The sequence below is a fragment of the Lipotes vexillifer genome, unplaced genomic scaffold (genome assembly GCF_000442215.2).
Source record: "Lipotes vexillifer unplaced genomic scaffold, Lipotes_vexillifer_v1.1 scaffold302, whole genome shotgun sequence".
Classification (NCBI taxonomy): Eukaryota; Metazoa; Chordata; class Mammalia; order Artiodactyla; family Lipotidae; genus Lipotes; species Lipotes vexillifer.
The window spans coordinates 1,291,605-1,310,017 of NW_006798913.1; the positions used below are offsets into that span (position 1 = coordinate 1,291,605).

An 18,413-nucleotide genomic window follows, 5' to 3' on the forward strand; every position below is an offset into this window, starting at 1 on the left:
CTCTCAGGGATCTCCATCTCAATGCCAAGACCCAGCTCCACTCAACAATCAGCAAGCTACAGTACTCGACACCCTATTCCAAACAACTAGCAAGACAGGAACACAACCCCACCCATTAGCAGAGAGGCTGCCTAATATCATAATAAGTCCACAGACACCTCAAAACACACCACCATACGTGGACCTGCCCACCAGAAAGACAAGATCGAGCCTCATCCACCAGAACACAGGCACTACTCCCCTCCACCAGAAAGCCTACACAACCCACTGAACCAACCTTAGTCACTGGGGACAGACACCAAAAACAACGGGAACTAAGAACGTGCAGCCTGAGAAAAGGAGACCCCAAACACACTAAGGTAAGGAAAATGAGAAGACAGAGAAACACACAGCAGATGAAGGAGCAAGGTAAAAACCCACCAGACCTAACAAGTGAAGAGGAAATAGGCAGTCTACCTGAAAAAGAATTCAGAATAATGAGAGTAAAGATGATCCAAAATCTTGGAAATAGAATGGAGAAAATACAAGAAACGTTTAACAAGGACCTCGAAGAACTAAACAGCAAAAAAACAGTGATGAGCAACACAATAAATGAACTTAAAAATTCTCTAGAAGGGATCAATAGCAGAATAACTGAGGCAGAAGAACGGATAAGTGACCTGGAAGATAAAATAATGGAAATAACTACTGCAGAGCAGAATAAAGGAAAAAGAATGAAAAGAATTGAGGACAGTCTCAGAGACCTCTGGGACAACATTAAACGCACCAACATTCGAATTATAGGGGTCCCAGCAGAAGAAGAGAAAAAAGGACTGAGAAAATACTTGAAAAGATTATAGTTGAAAACTTCCCTTATATGGGAAAGGAAATAGTTAATGAAGTCCAGGAAGCACAGAGAATCCCATACAGGATAAATCAAAGGAGAAACATGCCAAGGCACATATTAATCAAACTATCATAAATTAAATAGAAAAAATATTAAAAGCAGCCAGGGAAAAACAACAAATAACATACAAGGGAATCCCCATGAGGTTAACAGCTGATCTTTCAGCACAAATTCTGCAAGCCAGAAGGGAGTGGCAGGACATATTTAAAGAAATGAAAGGGAAAAACCTACAACCAAGATTACTCTACCCAGCAAGGACCTCATTCAGATTTGATGGAGAAACTAAAACCTTTGTAGACAAGCAAAAGCTAAAAGAATTCAGCACCACCAAACCAGCTTTACAACAAATGCTAAAAGAACTTCTCTAGGAAGGAAACACAAGAGAAGGAAAAGACCGACAATAACAAACCCAAAACAATTAAGAAAATGGTAACAGGAACATACATATCAATAATTACCTTAAATGTAAATGGATTAAATGCTCCAACCAAAAGAGACAGACTGGCTGAATGGATACAAAAACAAGACGCATATATAAGCTGTCTACAAGAGACCCACTTCAGACCTAGGGACACATACAGACTGAAAGTGAGGGGATGGAAAAAGATATTCCATGCAAATGGAAATCAAAAGAAAGCTGGAGTAGCAATTCTCATATCAGACAAAATAGATTTTAAAACAAAGATTATTACAAAAGACAAAGAAGGACACTACATAATGATCAAGGGACCAATCCAAGAAGAAAATATAACAATTGTAAATAATTATGCACCCAACAAAGGAGCACCTCAATATATAAGGCAAATACTAACAGCCATAAAAGGGGAAATTGACAGTAACACAATCATAGTAGGGGACTTTAACACCCCAATTTTACCAATGGACAGATCATCCAAAATGAAAATAAATTAAGGAAACACAAGCTTTAAATGATACATTGAACAAGATAGACTTAACTGATATATAGGACATTCCATCCAAAAACAAAAGAATACACTTTCTTCTCAAGTGCTCATGGAACATTCTCCAGGACAGAATATATCTTGGGTCACAAAACAAGCTTTGGTAAATTTAAGAAAATTGAAATCATATCAAGTATCTTTCCTGACCACAATGCTATGAGACTAGATATCAATTACAGGAAAAAAATCTGTAAAAAAATACAAACACATGGAGGCTAAACAATATACTACTTAATAACCAAGAGACCACTGAAGAAATCAAAGAGGAAATCAAAAAATACCTAGAAACAAATGACAATGGAGACACGACGACCCAAATCCTGTGGGATGCAGCAAAGGCAGTTGTAAAAGAGAAGTTGATACCAATACAATCCTACCTTAAGAAACAAGAAACATCTCAAATAAACAACCTAACTTTACACCTAAAGCAATTAGAGAAAGAAGAACAAAAAAAAACCCAAAGTCAGCAGAAGGAAAGAAACCATAAAGATTAGATCAGAAATACATGAAAAAGAAATGAAGGAAACAACAGCAAAGATCCATCAAAATAAAAGCTGGTTCTTTGAGAAGATAAACAAAATTGATAAACCATTAGCCAGACTCATCAAGAAAAAAAAGGGAGAAGACTCAAATCAACAGAATTAGAAATGAAAAAGGAGAAGTAACAACTGACACTGCAGAAATACAAAAGATCATGAGAAATTACTACAAGCAACTCTATGCCAATAAAATGGACAACGTGGAAGAAATGGAAAATTCTTAGAAATGCACAACCTTAGGAGACTGAACCAGGAATAAATAGAAAATATGAACAGACCAATCACAAGCACTGAAGTTGAAACTGTGATTAAAATCTTCCAACAAACAAAAGCCCAGAACCAGATGGCTTCACAGGCAAATTCTATCAAATATTTACAGAAGAGCTAACACCTATCCTTCTCAAACTCTTCCAAAATATAGCAGAGGGAGGAACACTCCCAAACTCATTCTACAAGGCCACCATCACCCTAATACCGAAACCAGACAAAGATGTCACAAAGAAAGAAAACAACAGGCCAGTATCTCTGATGAACATAGATGCAAAAATCCTCAACAAAATACTAGCAAACAGAATCCAACAGCACATTAAAAGCATCATACCCCACGATCAAGTGGGGTTTATCCCAGGAATGCAAGGATTCTTCAATATACGCAAATCAATCAATGTGACACACCATATTAACAAACTGAAGGAGAAAAACCATATGATCGTCTCAATAGATGCAGAGAAAGCTTTTGACAAAATTCAACACCCATTTATGATAAAAACCCTCCAGAAAGTATGCATAGAGGAAACTTACCTCAACATACTAAAGGCCATATATGACAAACCCACAGCCAACATCGTCCTCAATGGTGAAACCATCTCCACTAAGATCAGGAACAAGACAAGGTTGCCCACTCTCACCACTATTATTCAACATAGTTTTGGAAGTTTTAGCCACAGCAATCAGAGAAGAAAAAGAAATAAAAGGAATCCAAATAGGAAAAGAAGAAGTAAAGCTGTCACTGTTTGCAGATGACATGATACTATACATAGAGAATCCTAAAGATGCTACCAGAAAACTACTAGAGCTAACCAATGAATTTGGCAAAGTAGCAGGATACAAAATTAATGCACAGAAATCTCTGGCATTCCTATACATTAATGATGAAAAATCTAAAAGTGAACTTAAGAAAACACTCCCATTTACCACGGCAACAAAAAGAATAAAATACCTAGGAATAAACCTACCTAAGGAGAAAAAAGACCTGTGTGCAAAAAATTATAAGACACTGATGAAAAAAATTAAAGATGATACAAATAGATGGAGAGATATACCATGTTCTTGAAGAATCAACATTGTGAAAATGACTCTACTACCCAAAGCAATCTACAGATTCAATGCAATCCCTATCAAACTACCACTGGCCATTTTTCACAGAACTAGAACAAAAAAGTTCACAATTTGCATGGAAACACAAAAGACCCCAAATAGCCAAAGCAATCTTGAGAAAGAAAAACAGAGCTGGAGGAATCAGGGTCCCTGAATTCAGACTATACTACAAAGCTACTGAAATCAAGACAGTATGGTACTGGCACAAAAACAGAAATACAGATCAATGGAATAGGATAGAAAGCCCAGAGATAAAGCCATGCACATATGGTCACCTTTTCTTTGTTAAAGGAGGCAAGGATATACAATGGAGAAAAGACAGCCTCTGCGATAAGTGGGGCTGAGAAATCTGGACAGCTACATGTAAAAGAATGAAATTAGAACACTCCCTAACACTGTACACAAAAATAAACTGAAAATGGATTAAAGACCTAAATGTAAGGGCAGACGCTACCAAACTCTTAGAGGAAAACATAGGCAGAACACTCTATGACATAAATCACAGCAAGATCCTTTTTGACCCAACTCCTAGAGAAATGGAAATAAAAATCAACAAATGGGACCTAATGAAACTTAAAAGCTTTTGCACAGCAAAGGAAACCATAAACAAGACGAAAACACAACCCTCAGAATGGGAGAAAATATTTGCAAACAAATCAACAGACAAAGGATTAATCTCCAAAATATATAAACAGCTCGTGCAGTTCAATATAAAAAAAACAACCCAATCCAAAAATGGGCAGAAGACCTAAATAGACATTTCTCCAAAGAAGAGATACAGATGGCGAACAGGTACATGAAAAGCTGCTCAACATCGTTAATTATTAGAGAAATGCAAATCAAAACTACAATGAGGTATCACCTCACAGCAGTCAGAATGGGCATCAGAAAATCTACAAATGCTGGAGAGGGTGTGGAAAAAGGGAACCCTCTTGCACTGTTGGTGGGAATGTAAACTGACACAGCCACTATGGAAAACAGTACGGAGGTTCCTTAAAAAACTAAAAATAGAACTACCATACCACCCAGCAATCCCACTACTGGGCATATACCCTGAGAAAACCATAATTCAAAGGGTCATGTACCACAATGTTCACTGCAGCTCTATTTACAATAGCCAGGACATGGAAGCAACCTAAGTGTCCATCAACAGATGAATAGATAAAGATGTGGCACATATATACAATGGAATATTACTCAGCCATAAAAAGAAACGAAATTGAGTTATTTGTAGTGAGGTGGATGGACCCAGAGTCTGTCATACAGAGTGAAGTAAGTCAGAAAGAGAAAAAGAAATATCGTACATTAACGCATATATGTGGAACCTAGAAAAATGGTACAGATGAACAGGTTTGCAGGGCAGAAATTGAGACACAGATGTACAGAAAAACGTATGGACACCAAGGGGGGAAAGCAGCAGGGGGAGGGGGGAGGGGGGGCGGTGGTGGTGTGACGAATTGGGTGATTGGGAATGACATGTATACACTGATGGGTATAAAATTGATGACTAATAAGAACCTGCTTAAAAAGCATTAAAAAAAATAAATTAAAGACAAGACATCAAAAAAAAAACACAATAAATGTTGGCAAGGATGCAGAGAAAAGAGAACCCTTGTACAATGTTGATGGGAATGCAAATTGGTGCAGCCACTGTGGAAAACAGTATGGAGGTTTCTGAAAAAACTAAAAATAGAACTACCATATGACCTGGCAGTTCCACCCCTGCCACTCATGAATGAATGGCATTTGAATGAATGAAAACACTCATTCAAAATGATACATGCACCCCAATGTTCACAGCAACATTACTTAGAATTGCCAAGATATGGAAGCAATCTAAGTGTCCATCAACACATGAATGGATACACACAACGGAATACTACTCAATGGAATACTACTCAATGGAATACTACTCAGCCGTGAAAAAGAACGAAATTTTTCCATTTGCAGCAACATGCATGGACTTGGAGGACATTATGCTAAGTGAAATAAGTCAGAGAAAGACAAATACTGTTATGATATCACTTATACATGGTGACCAGCAATGGGGCGGGGGGGGATGTGAGGGACAATATAGGAGTGGGGGAGTGGGAGACATAAATTATTGAGATTATTGAGATAAGATAGGCTCAAGGATGTATTGTACAACACAAGGAATTCAGCCAATATTTTATAATAACTGTAAATTGAAAGTAACCTTTAAAAATTGTATAAAAAATTTAAAATAAAAATAAAAAATAAATATATAGAAATTAAAGACAGGAGAGCAGGGGAAAAAAAAAGATTTATAAAACAGTTGAAGAACTTTCCTAGAAAATAAAAAGATTAACTGGATATTAAAACAAAAAGGAAAATAAGAGGAGAAGTTCAGGAGGTCCAAATTCTAACAAACAAGAAATTATAAAGAAAGAGCAATGAAAAACAAAAGGGAAGAAATGATCAAATCCATAACAAAAACAAATGTTCTAAACAGAAGAACCCAAGTATTCAGATTAAAGGGCCCATGAAGTTCCCATCCAAGAACGAAAAACAATTCAGACAACATCATGAAATTTCACAAGCCTGAGTGGGAGGTGGGAGGGCCAAACTACAGAAAGTGAGACACAGTTCAAATGGAAACAAAAAGAAAGCTAGGGTAGCAATACTTATATCAGACAAAATAGACTTTAAAACAAAGACTGTAACAAGAGACAAAGAAGAACATTACATAATGATCAAGGGATCAATCCAGTAAGAAGATATAACAACTGTAAATACATATACACCCCACATGGGAGCACCTAAATACAAAAAAGCAAGTATTAATAAACATAAAGAGACAGTAACAAAATAATAGTAGGGGACTTTAACACTCACTTACATTAAGGGACAGATCATCCAGACAGAAACTCATTAAGGAAACACTAGTGTTCAATGACACATAAGAACAGATGAACTTAACAGATATATAGAGAGCAATCCATCCAAAAGCAGCAGAATACATTCTTTTCAAGTGCACATAAAACATTCCCTAGAACAGATCACATGCTAGGCAACGAAATAGTTCCAAAAAATTTAAGAAGACTGAACTCATATCAGGCATCTTTTCCAACCACAACACTATGAGACTAGAAATCAAGAAAAAAAATACCAAAAACCCCAAATACATGGAGTCTAAACAACCTGCTACTAAACAACCAATGGGTCCCTGAAGAAATCAAAGAGAAAGTCAAATTACATGGAGACAAGTGAAAGGGAAACACAACAATCCAAAATCTATGGGATACAGCAAAAGCAGCTCTAAGATGGAAGTTTATAGTGATATAAATCTACCTCAAAAAACAAGAAAAATCTCAAAACAATTTAACCTTACACCTAAAGGAAGTAGAAAAAGAAAAACAAACAAAACTCAATTAGTAGAAAGAAAGAAATAATAAAAATCAGAGCAAAAATAAATGAAATAGAGACTAACTAAAAAATTAGAAAAGATCAATGAAACTAAGAACTGGTTCTTTGAAAATATAAACAAAATTGACAAACCTCTAGCCAGACTCATCAAGATAGAAAGAGAGGACCCAAATAAATAAAATATTAAATGAAAGAGGAAAAGTTACAACATCACAGAAATACAAAGGATCATAAGTGATTACTACCAACAATTATACACCAATAAAATGGACAACGTAGAAGGAATGGATAAATTTCTAGAAATGTACAATCTCCCAAGACTGAATCAGGAAAAAAATAGAAAATGTGAACAGACCAATTATCAGTATTAAAATTGAGTCAGTAGGGCTTCCCTGGTGGTGCAGTGGTTGAGAGTCCGCCTGCCGATGCAGGGGACACGGGTTCGTGCCCCGGTCCGGGAAGATCCCACATGCTGCGGAGTGTCTGGGCCCATGAGCCATGGCCGCTGAGCCTGCGCATCCGGAGCCTGTGCTCCGCAATGGGACAGGCCACAACGATGAGAGGCCCGCCTACCGCAAAAAAAAAAATTGAATCAGTAATCAAAAATCTCCCAGCAAACAAATGTCCAGGACCTGATGGCAACACAGGTGAACTCTACCAAAGATTTAAAGAAGACCTAAAACCTATCTTTCTCAAACTACTCCAAATAACTGGAGAAGAAGGAATATTTCTGAACTCATTCAATGAGGCCAGCATTACCATGATAGCAAAACAAGACAAAGACACCACAAATAAAAAAAAAAATCAGTGATGAACACAGATACAAATATCCTCAACAAAATATTAGCAAAACAAATTCAACAATACAGTAAAAGGAGCATACACTATGATCAAACGGGATTTACCCCAGACATGCAAGGATGCTTCAGTATCTGCAAATCAATTAATGTGATGTGCAACTAACAAAGAATAAAAATCATATGATCATCTCAGTAGATGCTGAAAAAGCTTTTGACAAAATTCAACAACGATTTATGATAAAAACACTCAACAAAGACGGTATAGAAGGAATATACCTCAACATAACAAAGGCCCGATATGACAAACCTACAGCCAACATCATACTCAACAGTGAAAAGCTGAAAGCATTTCCTTTAAGATTAGAACAAGACAAGAGCGTCCACTCTTGCCACTTTCATTGTACATGGTATTGGAAGTCCTAGCCACAGCTATCAGACAAAAAAAAATAAAAGGAATTCAAATTGTAAAGGAAGAAGTAAAACTGTCACTGTTGACAGATGACATGATACATATACAGAAAATCCTAAAGATGCCACTGAAAAACTGTTAGAACTAATAAATGAACCCAGTAAAGTTGTGGAATACAATATTAATATACAGAAATCTATTACATTTCTATACACTAACAATAAACTATCAGAAATTAAGAAAACAATCTCACTTACAATTGCATCCATAAGAATAAAACACCTAAGAGAGTAAATCTAACCAAGAAGGTAAAAGACCTGTACTCAGAAAACTATAAGACACTGATGAAAGAAACTAAAGATGACACAAACAAATGGAAGGATAAAGCATGCTGATGCAATGGAAGAATTAATATTTAATTCTTAATATTAATACAATATTAAAATGACCATACTACCTAAGGTAATTTACAGAGTCAAAGCAATCTCTATCAAAATACCAATGGCATTTTTCACAGCACTAAAACAAATAATTCTAAAGTTTGTATGCAAACACAACAGATTCCAAATAGCCAAAGCAATCTTTAAAAAGTAAAACAAAACTGGAGGTATCGTGCTCCCTGATTTCGAGCTCTATTACAAAGCTACAGTAATCAAAACAGTATGGTACTGGCACAAAAGCAGATACATAGATCAATGGGACAGAATACAGCATCCAGAAATAGTCACATCCAGAAATAAACCCACACTTATGTGGTCAATTAATCTAAAACAAAGGTTTCAAGAATATACAATGCAAAAAAGATAGCCTCTTCAATAAGTGGTGCTGAGAAAACTGGACAGGTACATGCAAAAGAATCAAACTGGACTACTTTCTCATACCATGCACAAAAATAAACTCAAAATGGAATAAGACTTAAATGTAAGACCTGAAACCATAAAACTCCAGGAAGAAAACATAGGCAGTACATTCTTTGACGTTGGTCTTAGCAATATTTTTTAGAATATGTCTCCTCAAGCAAGGGAAACAAAAGCAAAAATAAACAAATGTGACATCAAACTTAAAAGCTTTTGCACAACAAAGGACACTACCAAGAAAACAAAAAGGTAACTTACTGAATGGGAGAAGATATTTTAACAATATAGCTGATAAAGGTTAATATCCAAAATATACAAAGAATTCACACAATTCAACATCACAAAAACAAACAAACAACCAGATTAAAAAATGAAAAGACAAGCTGAAAAGACATGCTTCCAAAGAAGACATACAGATGGCCAATGGGCACATGATAAGATGCTCAACATCACTACTCATCAGGGAAATGCATATCAAAACCACAGGAGATATCACCATTAAAAAGACAAGTAACAGGTGTTGGTGAGGATGTGCAGAAAAGCGAGTCCCTGTGCACTCTTGATGGGATTATAAGTTGGTGCAGCCACTATGGAAAACAGTATGGAGATTCCTCAATAAATTAAAAATAGAACTTCCATCATCCAGCAATTTAACTTCTGGGTAGTCACCTGAAGAAAGCAAAAACACTAATTTGAAAAGACACATGCATTCCAATGTTTATTGCAGCATTATTTACCTTAATCTAGATATGGAAGCAACCTAAGTATCCATTGAGAGAGGAATGAATGAAGAAGATACGGTGTGTATGTATATATATACACAATGGAATATTACTCAGCCACTGCCGTTTACAACAACACAGGTGGATCTAGAGGGTATTATGCTAAGTGAAATAAGTCAAACAGAGAAAAACAAATATGGTGTGATCTTATTTACATGTGCAATCTAAAAAAACAGAACTAACAAAGAAAATAAAATTAAAACAGACTCATAGATACAGAGAACAAACATCTGTTTGCCAAAAGGCAGGGGGCAGGAGGTCGGTGAAACAGGTAAAGGGAATTAAGAGATAACAAATAACTCATGGGGATGTGATTAAGGAATATAGTCAATAGTGCTGTAGTAACTTTCTATGGGCACAGATGGTTACTAGACATTGTGGTGATCATTTCATAATATATGCAAATGCCAAATCATTATGTAGAATTCCTGAAACTAACCTAATACTGTACGTAAACTATATTACAATTAAAAAGAAAAAAAAGAACACCTTGAATCAGTAACTTAAACTTCCACCTTAAGAAACTAGATGGGAAGAGCAAACTAAACCCTAAGCAAGCAGAAGGAAGGAAATAATAAAAATTTTTAATTGATAGTAATAAAGAGTAATAAAGAAATAAGGAATAGAAAAATAGAGGAAAAAAACAAAACCAAAAGTTATTTGAAAAAATCAACAAAATTGACAAACGTGTACTTAAACGATCAAAAGAAAAATAGATTTAAATGGGTAAAATCAAGAATGAGAGGATATCATAACCAATCTTTAGAAATGAAAAGGATTATAAGGGAACACTATGAACAACTGTATACATCTATTAGATAACAGATGAAATGGACAAATTTCTAGAAAACAGGAATTACCACAACTGTCTAAAGAATTAGAAAATTTGAATAGATCTACAAGTAGAGAATGAATCAGCAATTTTAAAACACCCCACAAAGAAAAGCCTATACCTAGACAGATCACTGGTAAATTCTAGCAAATGTTTTTAAAAAATTAACACTAATCTTTCACAACTTCTTCCCAAAAATAGAAGAGGAAGAGACACTTCTCAATTCACTATATTAGACCCATGTTACCCTGATACCAAAACCAGACAAAGACATCATAGGAAAACTACAGACTAATATCCCTTACCAATAAACACAATCCTCCACAAAAGACTAGCAAATCAAATGCAGCAACATATTAAAAGGATCATACAATACAGCCAAGGGGGATTTATCCCAGGAATATCCCAACAAGGTTGGTTTAACATCCAAAACTCAATGTAACACACCATATTAACAAAATAAGGGATAAAGCTCTATGATCTTTTAAAAAGGTGCAGAAAAAGCACAAAATCCAACACCCTTTCATGATGAAAATGCTAAAATTAGAAAGAGATTTCCTCAATCTGGTAAAGGGCATCTACAAAACCCCACAGCTAACATCATATGTCTTGGTAAAAGACTGAATGCTTTCCCCCTAAAATCAGGAACAAGACAAGCATGTCCACTATTGCCACTTCTCTCCAACACTGTACTGGAGATCCTAGCCTGGGAAAATAGGCAAAAATAAATAAAAAGCCTCCAGATTGAAAAGTAAGGATTATTTCTTTATAAGAGACATAATCTCCTAAGGAATCCACTAAAAACTATTAGAATAAATGATTTTGTAAGGGTGCAGGATACCAGATATATACAAAAATCAATGGATTTCTATACCCTAGCAATGAACATTTTAAAAATGAAATGAAGAAAACAACTCCACTTACAATGACATTAAAGAATAAAATACTTAGGTATAAATTTAACAAAAGTACACAATTTTGTTGAAAAAAATTAAAGATCTGAAGAAACAGAAAAAATTTCCACGTTCATGGATCTGAAGACTTAATATTAAGATAGCAATACTCCCCAAATTGATCCACATAGTCTTCATAATCCTAAACCTGAACCTCAGCTGGTTTATTGGTAGAAACTGACAAGTTGATCCTAAAACTCATAAAATGCAAGGAACCCAGAAGAGCCAAAATAATCTTGAAAAAGAAGAACAAAGTGAGAAGATTCACACTTCTCTATTTCAAATCTTCTTACAAAACTACAGGAATCAATATTCAAGAGCACACAGTACCAACACAGGAGAGACACACAGCTCTAACTAACAAAATTGAGTCCATTTATGGTCAAATGACTTTTGACAACAGTGAAAAAACAATTCAAAGAGAGAAGAATAGCCATTTCAACAAACGATGCTGGGACAACTCGATATCCACATGCAAAAGAATGAAGTTGGGCCCCTACTTCACACCATACACAGAAATTAACTCAAAATGTAAATAGACCTAAACAGAGCTAAATGTAAGGACCAAAACTATAAAACTCTTAGAGAAAAACCATAGGAGTAAATCTTCACGACCTTCCATTAGGCAAATCCTTTTTAGATCCGACAATAAAAACACAAGTAACAAAAGATAAAAACAGGGACTTCCCTGGTGGCGCAGTGGTTAAGAATCCACCTGCCAATGCAGGGGACATGGGTTAGAGTCCTGGTCCAGGAAGATCCCACATGCCACAGGGCAACTAAGCCGTGAGCCACAACTATTGAACCTGCACTCTAAAGCCTGCAAGCCACAGCTACTGAAGCCTACAGGCCACAACTACTGAAGCCCTCGTGCCTAGAGCCCGAGCTCCAAAATGAGAAGCCTGCGCCCTGCAACAAAGAATAGCCCCCACTCGCCACAACTAGAGAGAGCCTGTGCACAGCAGCGAAGACCCAACACAGCCAAAAATATAAATAAATAAATAAATAAATAAATAAATAAAATGTTTTTTAAAAAATGATCTTACCAAGAAAATGAAATGACAATCCTCAGAATGGGAGAAAAAAATCTGTAAATCACATATCTTATAGTGGACTTGTATCCAGAATATGGAAAGAATATGTAACACTCAACAATAAAAAGATAACTAAGATAAAAAATAGACAAAGGATATGAATAGATATTTCTCCAAAGAAAATATACAAATAATCAAATAGCACATGAAAAGATATTCAATGCCATCAGTCACTAGGGAAATGAAAATCAAAACCACAATGAAGTATCACTTCACACCCACCAGGATGACTGTATTAAAAAAAAAAAAGACAGCAACAATTGCTGGAGAATGTGAAGCAACTAGAACCCTCACACACTAGTGAGACGTACAATGGTACAGGCACTCTGGAAAACAGTTTAGCAGTTCCTCGAAAGTTTAAATACAGAATTACCCTATAACCTAGCAATCCCACTCCCAGGTATTATATATATCTGAAACAAATAAAAAGATATCCATACAAAAATGTGTATGCAAATATTCACTGCAGCATTATTCATAATAGCTAAAATGCAGAAATAACCCAACGTCCATCAACTATTGAATAGAGAAATGAATATAAAATGAAGTACTGATACATGCTACATATACAACATAGATGAAGCTTGAAATTATTATGCTAAGTGAAAGAAGCCAGTAACAAAAGATCGCAAGTTATATGAAATGTCCACTTATATGAAATGTCCAGAATAGGCAAATTCACAGAGACAGAAAGCAGATTAGCTGTTGCCAAGGGATGACACAGTGAGAAATCGAGAGGGACAACTGCTGGGCACAGGTTTCTTTTTTAGGGTAACAAAAATGTTCTAAAATCTAAGTGGTGGTTGCACAACTCTATGACTATACTAAAAACCAACAAATTGTACGTTTTAAAAGAGTGAAGGTCAAGGTATGTAAATTCTATCTCAATAAGGCAATCATAAAAGATTATACTTGTGATCTCATTTATATGTGGAATCTAAAAAAGTCCAACTCACAGAGTAGAACAGTGGTTGCCAGGGGCTGGGCGGCAGAGCAGACAAGGAGATGCTGGTCACAGGGCACAAACGTCCAGTTATAAGAGGAATAAGCTCTAGGGATCTCACGTACAGCTGCTATGAGAGTTGATTCTAAAGGTTCTCACCACAACAACAAAATGGTAATGATGTAAGGTGAAGGATGTGTTAACTAACCTTATTGTGGTAAACATTTCACAACATATACGTGTATCATCACACTGTGCACCTTAAAGTGACACATTAGTATGTCCACTATATCTCAATAAAGCTGGGGGAAAAAAACATACCATGTAATACTATTTACGTAAAGTTCAAAGACAGGCAGAATTACTTATATTAAAAGTCAGGGTAGTGGTTATCAGGAGGGAGACAGGGTTAGTAAATGGGAGGAGGCACAAGGCAGCACAGGGTGACAGCAATGTTCTCTTTCTTAACCTTTGTGATACTTCACAGAGCTGTGGACAGTTATGATTTGTGCACTTTTCTGTATATGTTATACTTCAATAAAAAACGTTTTTTAAAAAAAGAAAGAAACATTATGGTTTTTGCTTAAAAAAAATTTACCTGATCTATTGAGACAATCTAGAGTAAAGAATAAATCTTCTCACAAACACTTTTTCTTGACCTAATAAAACCATAATTTCAACAACAGTGAAAAAAAATAATTATTTTTAATATGAGAGGACAAATGGACTGTAACTGATATTAGCAATAACGGACTTCACCAAGGATCAGCATTCTAAGCAAAGTGGAAAACACAGGAGGTTTGGGTGAGACAGCTCTGAAACCAACACTTTTCTCTGCCCAGGTAGATGTTACTCAGAAACCTCACAGGGTTCACAGACGTGATACAAACTGTTGGAAGTGCCTTGCTGGCATATGACAGACACTAAATGTCCACCAAAGGTTTATTTACTTCCCTTCACACAATCTCCTTCCCCCAACGAAATAACCCACCCTGGTTCTTGCTGCAGTGGGCACATCCACTTCTCAGCAGGACAATGTCCTTCACCTACTCCAACTTCTACTTTTTTTACTTTATTTGGCCTCAAGTCACCCATTTTAACACTCAAATAGAGTCCCAAACCATCCTACCGCCATCTGACTGCTCTAAGTTTTCCAAACAGAATTTTTCTCCCTTCCCACTGCAGCACACTCACCTAAAAGACGTAAATTCTATTTCCACCCACAATAAATATCCCTGCTAAATATGCACCCAACATTTCTTCTATTCTGTTTAATTACTACATGTAACTCATTCAGATTTGTCTACAGAATTATACCTTAAAACTATTCAGATATTTTACCGACAACTGACTTCTAAAATAAAGTATTATCCCCCAAACCTCATTGTTGGAAATAACTACTACCACTTCTCTGTTTTCTTCAGAACATTATTAGCTTTAAATTTTTGGCCTGGAAGATTCTGGTTAAAGATAAACTTTTATAAATTAAACCTTTTTGTGCTTTCATAAATCACATATTTAATAAAGCAACTGAATAAATGTGCAGCTCTGGTACTAAGGAGCCTCTTTTCTTCTAGTTATGGAAGGGAGAGGTTCACTGTTGTGCAAAGCCAATAGTTATTGTTTCAGGTGGGTACTTAGGAAGAAAATGTAAAGAGAACAAACCCCACACATTAACACCAACACTTAAGGGAGGGATGAACAGTGATAACAATGGGGAATGACTTTAAAAATATACTTACAGCCTCAAACTGCAAATGGCTATCCTTTAAGAAACTCTGAATTTTGTCCTTGGGTAAAATACTGAATCGAAATCGAAGGAGATCCATTTCTTGTTGAATGAACCAGCGCCTAAGCTCTTCGCTAAAATGGAGACAAGGAAATTATAAGTGAAAAGTCCACTGACTATTTTAAAAGTCCACTGATTATTAAATCCAAGAAATTTCTATGAAACAATATTCAAACATGAACAAGATGCCAAAAGACTGAAGTTAAAAGCATCAAGTCCTCTATTATGATAAGAGTGTGAATACATATCACATGCCACAATCTCCCTGGGATGAGTAGAATATGGAGGAGAAAGGTGTTATGAACATAAAATTAAAAGAATTAAATACAGAATACTTCGAGCCTAGCTGCATTACCATCAAATAACATAAAACAGTGCACTTCTTTTAATGTAACTGCAAAATAGCCGTTTACATCAGAAAATGGGGTATCCCTTCAGTCAATGCCAAATAAACATCAAAAGTTTTTAAAGGTAACTTTATCTCTGAATGGACTATGACCAAACTATGCAAAGTAAACTTTGCTTACAGCTTTACAGTTTATAATTTCACAAAATTTAATATGCACTAGGATATCTCAATTTTTTAAGTCAACATACATTAATTTATAAGACAGACTGGCATTATTGTTGTTGTAAAATAATTATGCTACTTCATGTAAAATATGATTTAATTTTCTTTCCCCAAATGACTTTCACATTGTCAGCAATTCATTTACTGCATAAATTGCATAAACTGCATGTGCTTTCTTACAAAAGAAAACCTCTGGGACTAAAGCTGGTGAATAATTTCTCAGTTATTATCTTGGGATAGTCACCAATTCAAGATTCCCATTTGATAATCCTATTACCAAAAAGAAACAGAAAAGAAACATAATAATAAGTATGTAATTTAGCCAAAATTAATACAGGAAAAAAAAAGTTTAAAAAAATCAACTAACTCCTTCTCCCTCTGGGTGGCACAATTGACTTATAAGAAACCAACTACCAAAGGAAAGATCTTAATCTAATGTGCACCAGCCCATAAACGTCAACATCTAAAACCCTGTGCAGATTCAAGTATGTGTCTGATTATTTCTTATAAATACTACCACTTTTTTTCTGGGGAAAAAAAATATCAAAAGTCCTTCCTAATGAAATCCCCTCTAATTTTAAATCCTAAATGAAGTGTCTCTCCCATAAAGTAAAAAGTGTTTTAACAGGCAAAATTTGCAACAACAACAAAAAAATTTTTTTTTAATTTTTTAGTAAACAACTTGTTTCAAACAATTCTCTGCAACAGTGTTCCGCCCATGAGCCACTGGTTTCTGACATTATTCTGGGATTTCCTACAATTAGTACAATACCTGTCAGCCCTCCTGGACCAGTTTTACAACCCAAGATGTCAGACTTGACCATGGAGGACAAAGGTATACTCACGACTGGCAGTAAGCAAGGCGTAAAATAAAGTGAGAAATGTGATCTCTTCTTCGGGGTTCATATTCATCTTCCAAGTTTTCCTTAAAAACAATGGCACATGAAGAAAATAAATGCACCGGAACAGTAAAAGGTGTAAAGAAATACTGAGTCAGCATAAGCCAATGGTAAAGCAGGAGTTTCAACAACACAGATTTCATAATATGCTCCCCAGGGTGAGTACCATTTTACTTAGGTTAGCAATCAGATGAAACAGAACTGAACAACAATACCTCCTGGGTTTGGACCCCACTATTTTCTTCCTCTTCTTAACTTTCCTTCTCATCCAGCCTACACCCAGGCACTCACCTCTTCTACTACTTCTCACATCAACCCTCAACTGCTTTCATTTCAACCATTTGGCAAAACCTAGGTTCTAAATAAATCCAAAGATACACTCTGCAGTCCTGTTCCCAAAATGCTGAGAAACTCTGGGAAAGATATATACAACTATAGGAATTTGGAACATTAAAAATTCACAGCCTCTAACCTCAACTAGACCTTTACCAACACCAAGGCATCTTTATTCAAGCTCAACAGTCAGAGCAAACATATCCTGAGCATTTGCAAGGTACCAGGCACTTTTATAAGCATTTTTAATCCATTAGCCCATATAATCCTTGGAAAACCCCTATGAGGTGGGCATCACTATATCCTTATTTTAAAGATGAGGAAACTGAGACAGAAAGAAGTTATATAATTTTGTCCAGGTCACAAAGCTTGTAAGCAGCAGAGCTGGGATCTGGCCTATAACCATCTCTTTCCTCACGTCTTAAGAAAGCTGTTTCCATCTTCACTAGGTGGCCAGTGCTCCCCGCCACACCACTTTCTTCTCTCTCATCACATGACCTCACTTACTTTACAGAAGATAAAGGCCCCCCCTTCAGCCCCAAGCTCCTGCCACCACATGCTGTACTGCCTTCCCTTCCCTCTCTGTGGACACATCTCTCTCCTTCCTCCTACATAAAGCTAATCCCTACACTGAAACCGCATGGCCCATCTGCTCTTGCCTCCTAAGGACCCTGACTTATCAAATGCTCTCGCAAAGTATCTTCAAGCTCCCTCCTCTTCTTTCTCTTCTAGATCTTTCTGCTCAGCTTACAAACGTGTTCAAGTAACCACTGTTGTGTGTGTATCTTCTCTTTTTCCCTCAATTTTTTCTACACTCACACCTACTTCCCCCCTGTCTTTTCAGCTACACGTTAGAAGAGGATGTATTTCATATCAACCTCTCACCTCTCTCCTCCAAACACCACCACTGTTCCAGCTTCTGCCTCTACCTACAAGGTTCTACCCCGCTGATAAATCCGATGATTCTATACAATTCATCTTATTGGTTCTAAGTGTCTGA

General features: G+C 36.1%; 1 protein-coding gene across 1 annotated transcript in view; it reads right to left on the reverse strand.

Moving 5' to 3' along the window:
* Positions 1-18,413, reverse strand: part of PRIM2 (DNA primase subunit 2) — a 272,677-nt gene that overhangs the window by 250,912 nt on the left and 3,352 nt on the right. The window contains exons 3-4 of the mRNA XM_007471183.1: positions 17,027-17,106; positions 15,564-15,684 (exon numbers count right to left, since the gene is read on the reverse strand). Coding sequence (XP_007471245.1) covers positions 15,564-15,684; positions 17,027-17,106 — 201 coding nt within the window. The remainder of the gene's footprint in view (positions 1-15,563; positions 15,685-17,026; positions 17,107-18,413) is intronic.